The sequence below is a fragment of the Opisthorchis viverrini genome (genome assembly GCF_000715545.1).
Source record: "Opisthorchis viverrini unplaced genomic scaffold opera_v5_125, whole genome shotgun sequence".
Classification (NCBI taxonomy): Eukaryota; Metazoa; Platyhelminthes; class Trematoda; order Opisthorchiida; family Opisthorchiidae; genus Opisthorchis; species Opisthorchis viverrini.
Window position 1 is genome coordinate 868,875 of NW_008751786.1, and position 12,849 is coordinate 881,723.

Consider the following 12,849-nt stretch of genomic DNA (forward strand, 5'->3'; position numbering starts at 1 on the left):
TGTCTCGATCAGAATTCTGTAGTGCCAGATGGAAACTTTAGGATGAAACGTCACTTTGAAATGTCTCAGACAGTGAACCGAAAAAAACTGCAGCAATACCAAGACATTTTAATGTGATGGAGAATCGTCTTCGGATTCTATTTTTCAAAATGTTTTAGGATTTCTGCTGTATCACTTACAGAATTCCACCAAGGTAACTTTGAAAAGTTTCCAATGTCATCAAGGTAGCGAAGCGAAGGGCTAGAATGAAATTTTTTCGAGTTACTACTGGAAAGAACAGGCTAAGGCAGCTTATGAGTGAAACCCTATGAATCTGAGTGGTTCATTAACTTTCACGAAAGTAAGATACGTTGAACTTGAATTTCGTTTCGAATTTAAGTTGTAACGATGTTATTTTGAAGCTGTGGGTCGTTGGTTCGAAAAAACCCAAGGGATTGGATCAACACATACGTCCCTCGTTCTGGCCTTCAGTTTTCAAATCGTCGGGTAGCTAACACAAAAAAACACCGTGGTTACCTGAGATTTCTCTCAACGTCACCTACTTACTTTGGTGTCGTTAGCTTGCTTCCATTGGGCCCAAAAAATACCGAAACTGTTGTAGTGGCGAAAAAAAATTCCCCACATTTTCCGGGAGCAGCATTTACGTGATTTCACAGTGAATTCAGCATGGAAAGTGTAGCGTGGCGGAGAGACGAACGATATTTTTTGTTGCTGTGATGTGAAGTCCACTCCTTGAATAGGACATAGCTGGAATACATCTTGTTTACACGCCACCCCTATACAACACTATCAACCTGAAGTCTACCTGACCACAAAGAACAACTAAGATGACTTTTTAACAGAAAAAGTTCTCACTTAGATAAATCAATCGCATTTTGACGAGACTTTCAACCAAACCTTTATACTACGCAGTTTGAGGTAGCTTTTTTGGAAAATATTTATTCCCCAAATTATCCATAAAATTAAATAGAGCGCTCGCACCCACTAATCATAGATCCTGGTACATAAAAGCAGGGAACAACTCTCTGAATTCGCTGTAATTCTTCGACCGTCCTTAGGTTCTAAATCGCTTTCGACTTTAACTCATCCGGGGCGAGATAGCTCAGTAGCTGGAGTGCGGATTTACCGACCGGAAAGCCCGTGGTTCGAACCCGACCTATGATTCTCGACTTCCCCTGTCTAGGCTTCGTCAACCTGGCAGTATCCCAGCCCTCGTGCTTTGTTCGGGTGGCATGGCAGTTAGGCACCGAAAGGGTGTTACAGCTGAACGATGCGAAGCCAGCCACTTCACAAGGTCGCCTGTTTGTTTTTTCGTATAATGTAGTGAGGAGTAAAACGTATGGAGCCCCTAATCATCCAGGCAGGTGAGCTACGGTATGAGATTGTGCAGGTAGGCCACAGTTTCCATATCTCCTCTGCTTTAGATATTTGCACGTAGCCAACCAGCTACGGAATGGGTCAAGTGAAGCTTCCGTTGTGAGCATGCTGGAAAGTGTATTGAGTCAGAGTATACAGAACAGCCTCACGGAAAGACAGTGTAATGCCCCAACCTCCTTAATGACTAGTATGTACCAGGCACCCAGCTGAAAACACTCACTCCATCGTTCTAAAAAGCTACCTTAATGACGCCTTAGTCCACTAACAAAGATGGTCTTCGCGGCATTCTGGCGTTTGCATAAAATTATCTGGAACGGCTTTACGGCCTCAACCTACCAGAGGACTTTTCAAACACGCGCATGGCGAAGTCCCTACACAATACAAATCAACACCTCTCTGCGAAATAACGCCCCCCCCCCCCTCTGAGATGATTGCTTGTCACCTCTTCAGGGGAAGAATTAATGCATCACTTAGTGGTCTGTTGCCAGTCGTTCCGAAATTATTTTACAATTGAGATGATTGTCACCTCTTCAGGGGAAGAATTAATGCATCACTTAGTGGTCTGTTGCCAGTCGTTCCGAAATTATTTTACAATTAAATGAAGGTTGCGAAAACGTTTGAAAATGAACTACGATACATATGGACTCACCTTTTGAATGAACCCGCTTCATCCAAGGGTATATCACGGTGGTTTGCGCTGCGGGTTGGGAGGCGTTCGAATTGCTCCCGTGACCAGAGACAATACCGAATTGCAGCCTACTCGGTTGCATAACCAACTTTCCGTTCATATCACAAAAGTTTGAATCGTCGTCAATGCGACTGCTGAGTTTATCGTTGGTGGGCAGATGTAGGTCCACATTCAGAGGTGGACTGTATTTGTTCAACCCAAAAGGGTGCACGTTTTGGGCGGCTGTGGGGAATCCGGTATCTTTCCATGCATTCTCTAAACTACCCATTTCAAAGGGACCCTGGGAATCGGCTATCTTTCGACATCCCAGATCTGGGTTATACTCCATGTTCTCTAATAGCCCACTACTTAGAGATATTCCTCTGCGGTTGTTCAGAACCAACTGCTGATAGTTGAACAGTGGATCGCCCATTTGAGACATATCACTTTCAGAATTGTATGTCTCCTCTGGATAGTTCGACAGAGCTCGGTTTTCGGTGCGGAAATTCGATGGTTCATTGGGGGAAGAATTGTACTTTGAGTAGGGAACATTGTCATGTCGATCCACCCTCGTGGAAGAATTGTTGTCAGAAATGGGACTGCTGTAGGGCAACGTTCGTGAAGGGAAAACGCCGACTGAAGGTGATGAACGACTGTATGGAATGGTTGAGTCTGTGAACAAACGACCGTTCTTGGTGTTCACAGTTGATGAGGTGACGAAATTGTTGTCCATTAGATTTCCCTCGTCGCCACAGAACTCCGGTCGAACAAGACCCATAAGGTTGTAGCTAACAGTAGGCGAGTGCAGTGAACTTGATTGGCCAACACAAGGTGAATTGAACTTTGGCGGGAGGCTCACACATGTTTGTGATACAACAGTTCCTTCATTCCCGACTCTGGTACCAAATGCGGTAGTGCCAGTATCGGAACAACATCCTTCGACTGAAGCGACTGAACCCTCGTATGTGAATGAACCAATCAGGTGCTTGGGTATCCCGCCGGTTGTTTGTGAACTGTGCATGCTGAGCAAAACACTCATTGATCGGCAGGTTTCGGTGGTGGCGGTGCGGGTCCTGGAGAACACAAGACAGGTTTCAAGCACACCTGGTCTTCTAGAGAATTTAGATTAATGGCCTCCGAAATGGATCTTCGAGTGAAAAATACTGCCGACGATAAGTCGCCTGAGGTATTTAGCAGTAGATCATTCGTTTCCCCATTAGACTAACGGTCCACGTTGCACTTCAACACACGCACTGTCGGTCTGGGCTCCCGATCACTCCAAGTGCCACCGTAAATCAATGTCTGTTTGTGGACGGGTTCGCCCCCGGAGGGTAAGCAGGTAAACGAAGAGTGATAAATGATCTCCAGACTATCCGCGCAGCAATTGGGCAGCTGTTGATGTTACTACCAGTGTTAATAGGCCTGTGCAGGAAGCAGGACTGGCACCGTGCTTGTTGTCCGATCGTACTTTTTGCGTATGCCTGGCCTGAACACAAACAGAACCGAAACAACCGGGAGGTGGTGGAGCAACCTTGCCACTGTTTCGCCTGGCTCTGTGAGGCCATAAATTATCCGGAACACGTCTCGACCGTAACACGCTGCCACTAGTGCAGGAGGCGACGCGCAAAGGCGCGCACACACGTCGATGCACGCATTCGAAAAGCGTAGCCGCTCCCCAATCGGGAGTGGCGAGTGTAGCTCTCTATGGGTGGGCGTGCGCTGAGTGAAAAACAGCCTCCACTTTGTCGGGGCGACAAACAGACAAGGTCCCACGGACGCACATACGGGTTTACATAGGCTATTCTCCCAGTCGGTCTGACTCGATCGAGGGAGTGGCAGGTCAGACTTTGTTATGGGAACAAGTGGGATGAGAGGAAAACAAATGGGTCAAACATCGTCAATCGCAACATGGTCAAAATCACCACCGCCACCACTGTAAACCTCACCATGGGTCTCACCATGGGTTGTGTCTGTATCCTGTGATCACACCAATGGGATGTGGAAGCGCGGACAGGGAGATTTTAGTGGCTGAATATCTATTTTATCCCCTGTCCGTCTATCAATCCTGTCCAAAGCGCATCGCTATCAGTCACGGTGGAAAAAAGAGGACCGGACTAACGGACGCGAACAGTCCGACCGAAGGTAACACAAGCGACAGAGGGGTATCTTCTCAACAGGACGCTTGGCTAAACAGCAGTCCAGGTTGGTCATCTCAATGCTGTCCAGGTAACTGCGGCAACTGCTGCGATCCACCTTTTTTGCAGGCAAGTAGTTGTGCCGAATTTGTTTGACCAGCTTTTTGTACTCATCACAGCGAACGTTTTGTACGGACCCAGGTGTGTTTCAAAACGGCGACATCAACCGATTTTTTTTACAAGTACCAGCGGTTCATGTTGTTCCGTTGTTTTCTGTAGTCAGTTTTCATATAGAAATAAACTTGAGTTCCCCCAGGAAAAGTGAATTTTGCGGCACACTTTGATCTTTTTGAACTGTTTGTGTTTGGTCAGCCATGTACGGAACGATGTTGACGTCCAATCTCAGAGATTTTTGGAAAAAGGCGCGTCTAAACTTCCTCACTTCACTGAATGCCAAAGTCCTATTACTGGTCCATCTATACAATTCAATCGCGAAGTGGCGTTCGCGTCTGGTGTCGTTCAGAATAGAGCGTTACACTGAGTTGTACAATCGATAATCCATTTCCGTGAAGTTGCTGATGATGAGCGGTATCCCATGCCCCCATTGACAAAAGTATGAAGTAGGACAGAGCGTTTCTTACTTTTCCCGTGTGCAGCTCTTTCCGATGTAGCATTTCTGCCGGAGGATCGTGAAGTTTTTTAATACTCGACCCGGGAAAATTTGCATCCGGTAATCCCTGTTAAAACCCTCCCAACGTGCAAGTGGGTACCTGTCTTGACACAAGAACAGTTTGGGTGATTCTGTGGGAGGATCAGGTTGGTGGAAATTCGGCGACCAGGTCAACCTAATGGAATTCAGAAAAGAGTGAAACTGGCAGTGGTGTGTGACCTTCAGGTAGTGTAAAAAAACAAACACTAAATGGACTTCGGTAGCTTGATTACTGTTCCGACCAAAAACTTGAGAGGATCTTTATGCAGCATAATCAGCTGACCAGTTTGAATTCGTTGTTGATGCCATCACAGTTTTCAAACACATTCCACAATTTTAGCAACCTATAGGGTAGGCTATACCGAGATTCCGCACCATTCAAACGTTTGTCAAGAGAGTCTGGTTTTGTCATATTCAAATGTACGTCGATATCACGGACACACCACATCAAGAGACAAAGTGACAAAGTATCGGATGACATATTGCGGAGGTCTCTGACAGGAATTCAGTGGATCCCTTTTCCCTACTCAGGTGAGGCTTTCGCAAATATGTTGATATCTTTTGAGAAGTGGGATGTTGCCTCATAAGCGGGTCTTGCGGCACGGCAATACAGTGGCCCATTCAAGACTGATCCCCCAATGAAAAGACTATCGGAGACGAGTGCTGTATCCACTATGACCCTATATCGAAGTTCTAGTGAATAACCCTGATCTAGGCTTTTGACTACACGGTATGAGATGACCCCGACCTCAAAGTCACAGTGTTCGGGTGATGCTCACCTAACGGTTTAGCACTTTTCATTTCTTCACTAATTTCCATGCAAATTGGAGGATTGAAACAAGGATACCAAATCGGGTGGGTTATTGCATAGGCATTCGATGTGATCAAAGAAATAAGGGGGGAGGGTACTCCAAATAGTTTGTTGGCCATACTATAAGATTTAACATGCAACGCTTACAAGGCACTCGTCCCAGGTCACGCACCGAGTGTGATTTGCGATAGCTTACTAATTGACCAGTGAAAGTGTTTCTGTCTGTTCAGCTGGTGATTCTTTTTTTCCTGGGGGGGGGGTTTCGATTATTTTTTTCACTAACACAGCAACACCCCAAAATGACCGCGAAATTACCAGCTGTCCATTCAGCCCGTCCGAGCGAATTCATTTGCGAAATTTCGAGAGAACTTCATAATCCTAAAATGGATATCCAACCTTTTTTCCTTCGCCGTTTCCCTTGGTTCCCCTTCGATATGGTATGCGTACACATAGTGGACAAGGTTGGAAGTACAAATGACCCTTCTGCTCAAGAGCTAAGCGCACTGCGTTAGAATAATCGCGCTGGAACATATTTGACCAGAAAGTAAGGTGTACCGCCATTCCAATCAAGCATTACCTCCCCGCAAACAATAATAGGGCAGTAGTTATATTGGCGCGTAAAAGTAACATTGCTGTCCGAAGATCGAATCGTTCAGCTGTAACACCCTTTTGGTGCCTAGCTGCCATGCCACACGAAGGAAGCACGAGGGCTGGGATACTGCCAGGTTGCCCAAGCCTAGACAGGGGAAGTCGAGAGGCGGAGGTCGGGTTCAAAACAGACCTTTCGGTCGGTCAGTTCGCGCTCTGAGCACTGAGCCACAGAATGCTTACACCAGGCCGGTGGTAACAATATCCGGCTCACAAAGAATTGCTACTAATCACTGAGTTCCACGCACCCTATTTGTTTATCCGCACGCTGAGCCCGACAATTCGCTCAAAGCTTTGGTTTAGTACTTTCCCTTACTTCTTCAGCAACCACCTTTCCATACAAAATTAAGGACATTTTTTTCGCTGTCGCAATACTGCTGAGGTTCAATTTCTCCGCCACTTCTAATCTAGACCGCTTCTCATCAAAATCGGTGATCTGCTCGGTTTCACGAATGCTCATCGTCTCTATTCTCTCCCATTCAAATCCAGATATTACTTCTTACCTGGTTGGGGGCGAGATGGCTCAAGTAGTTAGAGAAAGAATTTACTGACCGGAAGGTTCCTGGTTCGAACCCTACCTCCGCCACTCCACTTCCCCTGTCTAGGCTTGGGCAACCTGGCAGTATCCCAGCCCATGTCCCTCCTTCGTGTGGCATGGCAGCTAGGCACCGAAATGGTGCTCTGGCTGAACAATTTTTTTTCTTGCTTGGCAAGCTACGGTGCACACTAGGTTCAGGAACCCGTCCGGTCGATGACAACTGAAACTAATTTTGGTAGTTCTATGATCACATCTTTTTGATGAAGCCATCCGTGTCGATTGCATTTGATCAGACAAAAACAGATAAATTCTTGAGAACGTTTTAATCAGATTGAGTCACGTGATACCACCCGAAATGCCCACATTCGATACGAATTTGCTGAACGATGATCGATAAAGGATCCATAAAGGACGCCAGAAGGGAAAAAAATCTTGTGGTGACCATGTCGACTCAGTTGGAATTAAGACCTATTGATCTTAATATTATATGACGGTAAACCGGGAATATTTTACTACTGACCAAATTTGAGAGAAGGCATTTTTCCGAAAGAAACTAATCAATAGTTTGTCGAAAGCTCTTCGACGATCTCTTGCCGGTTTCGCCCTTCTTGGGGCTCATCATGTAGGCGCAGTCCCCGAGTTTCCGTCAACCTTATGTTCTACTTAAACTCAGATTGTGTGAAGTTTGCCAAATACACTCGTTTGCACAAAAAAAATTTTTAACAGGAGGATCAGATGAATCCCACCCGGAATCTTCCGTTTATTGTTCGAATGAATTTGCCGCACAAAGTCCACCTGATGTTTCACTTGGTAAAATATTCGAGTACATTGCTCAGACACAACACAGCACTATCAAGTTAGAAGATTCAGCTGGATTCAGTTGGATTCTGGCGTCAAACGACTGCACTGGCGTTCACACTCACAAGTGTACAGAATACCACAAAAGACAGATTCAGCGGAGACTCAGGTGTTTCCCATGGAAACCACTTTCGTACGCAAATGAGTATAGAGAGGTGAGGCTCAAATATTTCAGAAGAACTCAGCGGCCGTATAAAACGTACAGGTAAAAATGGCCTCTCTTAGGCAGAACATTTGAAGAGCGAGCGCAGGGCTAAACTAAATGGAGTTTCATCCTATGGTTCAGTTTAATCACTCAAGTTGGCGACTTTTGGACGCATAAATTTGTCTGTGTACTCTTAGTTAATACAGACTCCAAAATAGCTTGACCTGCTAAGCTCAAATCACGTGCCATTATAGTGAATGGTACGTTCGGATCTGGTGTTGTGCTATCGATGAGGCTGGGAAACGACTATTTTTAGTATTCCCTTTGTTACTAACTATTGCTTTTGAGTAGTATGTGAAATGCGAACTTCCGCGAAGTCTATTCTACGTATTAGCGAGTTGACTGTATCTCGAAATATGTCTCATTCAACCAAATGGAAAAGGAGGATTCAATTTTTGTCGGGGCACATGTTTGTTATTAAAAATATAATGGAAGCAAAACTCAAATGAATCATTTTAAGGTACTACTCATAAGGCTGCTGAAAATCCGTCGAATTAATCAAATTTATTGTGAAAAATACATTGACATTTCGATGGCGGCTCAGAGTACACCCCTGTGGTGCTATGTACAGACAGCATCGGAAAAGCCGAATAGCAAAGATCACATGGTGTCACGTGATGCAGGCAGTCGGTTGGACTATGTCGCGTGGGCTCAAAAAATAAAAGATGGGGGAGTTGGTTCGATCGACCATCGGATGTAAGCGTAGGCGTGAGATTCAAAATGGAGAACGAACTACAAAAAGTGCAGTTCAAATGTATTGCGCAGAGTAATTTTAAAGCACCAAGCCTGACGTAAATGAAATTAAACCAAAAGTGAGCAAATATCTCTGCGGTGCTTTTTGCCCACGGTGAAGCCTAGAGCTGGTGACTCATTCGTTGGAAAGGCCCACTAGCTAACATCAAGCATCAACCCGTCAACTCCGCTTCTCTTCAGACTTACGGTGTTTCTCTTCTCGAAGATGTGAAAATTTCGATGGTGTTTCAAACCTGTGTTTGTACATGGATTGGAATGTATTCGAAGGCGATTTTACGATGCTTTTCTGGTTTTTGAGGACTAGTAATGGGACTGCTTCTCCTCTGAAAGTTGCCAGCAGAAAAGACCTTATTAAATGACCAAATTGGGAAACCAATTGGATTGGCCAAAACCCACAATCCGGGTCGCTGTATAAGAGCGGAATGCCCACTTTTGCTTTACGTCCTCAGCTCCTACGCATACATATGAATTAAACGGTGCGGCTACCTGATGAGCCTTAAGAAGGGCGTGACCGGTCTTGGGCCGTCGAAGAGTTTTCAGCAACCTTGTGAGTAGTTTCCTTCTGTGCTTTAGACAACTTTTAGGGGGTGTTACGTAACGCAGTTACCTCATGTGGTGGGTACTGTTGTGTGGATGGTATGTTTCAAGATTGTGTCCCTGAAACTGGTGCTGGTTCAATCCCAGAAACCTGCTTGTACGATTCAGAGTCGGGGCTAACAGAACGAGAAGTTTTATACACACTAGCTTTGAAAGGTGGGCCTTTCTCGCATATTAGGAAAAGATATACGTCGATAAATACTTTCGTTTGCACACAATTTTTCTGACGGAAGATTCACCTGGAGGTCTCGTTTTTGTTGGGCTATCGATTAGTTTTCAGCAACCTTATGAGTAGTTTGTTACATTTAAGACGAGGAGGATGTTTCAAAGGATCTTTGGAAGTTTCACTGGTGCATATGAGAACAACTCTCGTGTTTAACACCCATTGATCAGTACCCAAGCAGAATCGAACTGAATGTTGCTTTTACTGGTGAGAGTTGAATATAAGCTACCAAACGCTGTCATGAATGTGATTTCACAACCACTGTCTCCGAGAACTGTGTCGTTAACATCTTTCGTCACCATTCGGATGGCCCTAATCCGGTCCTTTTACGAGCAGCGACAAACCGACTGGGGGTCGCCCTAAATAGTATGCTAACGTGGCGGCCCATTCCGAAGATCAATACAAAAATGTCCCATAAATTAGGAAACGAATTCCTCGAAAATGTAACTCACCTCGGAGTCGGAGGGTAGTAAAGATTATGATATATTATGTGTAAAGATTGTCAGAACAAACTTTTAACACATTTGGATTCGTCAATCTATTCCCGGGAGATCGGAGATCAGTTGTCCCGGGGTCACTGAAACGCTATCAAGAGTTTTGTTAGTTAGACCAATGATACAACTTCCAGACTGTCCGAAACAAACGTCCCTCATGCAACATGGATCCTGTACAGGTCATATGCAAGTCCTTAGGGTAGAGAAAGTTCGGCCGCTTCGTAGAAAATCCACTTCCACATGAAGAAGTTGTATGAACCTGATGACGCATCACAAGTACCAAGGAACGGCATCAGTTCCGCCTCATCCTACCGACCCCCCCAGTCGCCACAGTCTATCATAAATTACCACTGTGTAATTATTAGTGGGAGTACGTTCTACGCTGAATATTTAAGTTACGCAATGTGACGGCACCTCGCGGATGAGCGCACGATCTCAGTTTTCAGTAGTTTGTCAGCAATTTTGTGTCCACTCAATGTTGAGTTTTTCCAGGCCAGTAGTTGACCTTGTCACGCCCAGAAAACGCGCGCAGAATCTCAGGTTCTTCACCCCAGTGGTTGATAATCATACCTGCAAGACACAAAGCTGATGCGTACTCAAACATACCGCTGAAGAGAACAGACAAATCCGAGTAATGGTTCCCGCCAAGTGCCGATGATATCGATTGCGGTTTCGTTGACCAGTTGTGTTCATGGTCATCCGTTCAAGATGGTATTAACAGTATTTCGCACTACTCAAACAGCATAAATGGTCACTGCGTTGTTCCCTGGTATGCGTGGTACATAGTTGGTTGTTGCGCCACCTTGATTTGTGATGAAACGTCTGCAATCAACCTGCCCAGCTCGGCGAACAAACTAACGACATGCCATTGCTGGATGTATTTTCAAAGAACGACATGCCATTGCTGGATGTATTTTCATCCAAAATGAATCGAGTGCAGTTATTGCTGCCATCCGATCCTCCACTCTGAGGGTTGGAACATGTGTAGTGACTTGTTCTGTAGAAATCAAAATGCACTCACATCCCACTCCCAAACACAGCTGCCTTGAGATCAGGCTTTTGAGCCAAAGGCTTTGGTTGAGGACCCTAATCGTCCTCCTGTTTAGTTCTGGGCTTCCCGGGAGGTATCCCAGCCCACATGCAACCGTGCGGCATTGAAGCATCAGTGTTGAACACTGATGTCGTGCTGTCCATGATGATGATGATGATGATGATGATGATGATGATGATGATGATGATGATGATGATGATGATTGCTAAAACAAATACTGGTTGCGACGAAAGGCGTTGTCACTTCATGAACCAATGACTTCCATATAACTCAGACTAGCTTTAGTTAGATCAGGCTTTCCTGCCTAGTCCGAAAGTAACCCAAAAATGAAGTGGTGGCCGTTGATGATAGTGGTACTGAAGTAGTCCCAAATTCACCAAAAAGCAAAGCCATAGAAAGAAACATTTGATTGTCGGAAATGTGAAAATTTCGTGCGTTCCATTAGATCATCGACGTTGTCCTCTAAACATGTTTGATTCTCAAGGCCTTGTAGGGCTTCCGAGGAATTCGTCTGATATGTCGGATGAGGGCAGCTATGTTTAAATTTGTTTCTGCAGGTGGACTCCAGTTTGCCGTCTAGTGTACCATGACTCATGTGGCGTCGCCCACGCATGTTTGTTGGTCTGACACGTGTTCTGCAGTCTGATTGGTCACTGTGTAAGGCAGCGGAATTACACTTGAAAGTCACTCATTTCGTCAGCCTGAGCGCTGGAAGAGGCAATACATGATTGGTTACATGTGGGGGCGCCCAAGAGATAAATTTTACCAGTGAATCTGAACGTCAGCTACTCTTCCCTTCACTTCCTTCCCATGGTTTCTGTCGAGCCCTAGAAAATCAAGTTACTTGGAAGAAAGTATGGAGTCTTCCGTCAATTCCACGTACCGTCCTACCGATGATGTTAATAGTATATTTGTTGCCTCAATGAAAATTTTTACACCTTTTCTTACCAAATGGCCCGTCAAAGGGCTTCACAGTTGACAGTAATAAAAGACACAGGAGGAGTATTCAAACGAGAGTGATGGGAATGTGTAATTCCGCAATCACCTGCTGTCCAGCAGCCTTAAGCGTCTGTGGCGCTTTTTGACTAAGAAACCCTGACAATTGAGGCATTCATTCGACACGACCAGGACAGTAACTGGATTATAGTTCGAATCATCAGGCAAACCAGTCACATTGCTCAAGCGGCAGCATGTTCCCCTCTTCAGGCAAGGTGATTAAATTGCGTCCCGCTTGAGCAGGACCAGTAGTGGTAATACGTTCCCATGGCATGTCAGCTGTTCGAAATTCAAACCCCGACTTGGTCGGCGATATGCACTACTGCTGAGCTCTAATGAGACTGAAACACGAGTCTGGTGCTTCCTTCATTTGTTGAACTCTCTAAGATAGTTGCTCCGGGACAAGAGGAGCAAATACTTTTGAAAGTGGGTTTTGACGATGCGTCCAAGTCGCGAATCAAGTCCGTATGTACTAAGAAGGGCTGGCTTCTCCAGAACATGCTCCACAGTTGGAATCAGGACCAGTTACATTATAAGAGTCAAAATTCGTCCTACCCTGAACTATTTCTCCCCGGGACACACTCATTGCTGTGAGTAGGAAAAGAAATGGTTCCGCAGGGCCTTGTAGTGCCCTTGCAAATGAAAAGGTCAACCAAGGCATGTTGCTGCAGGTGTCAGCCAGGCCCGGACCGTAACTGCTACGGTCCCATCAATCGTAGACGGGTTATAAGCCTAGGTGGCCAAAATCCACTCCCTCCCTCCCACCGATACTGTGGTGTTTCAAGGT

At 45.5% G+C, this 12,849-nt stretch overlaps 1 protein-coding gene across 1 annotated transcript in view; it reads right to left on the minus strand.

Moving 5' to 3' along the window:
* Positions 1–3,083, minus strand: part of T265_06339 (hypothetical protein) — a gene marked incomplete at both ends in the record, with an annotated part of 60,350 nt that extends 57,267 nt beyond the window's left edge. Inside the window, one exon of the mRNA XM_009171572.1 lies at positions 2,027–3,083. Coding sequence (XP_009169836.1) covers positions 2,027–3,083 — 1,057 coding nt within the window. The remainder of the gene's footprint in view (positions 1–2,026) is intronic.
* Between the last annotated feature and the right edge of the window lie 9,766 nt (positions 3,084–12,849).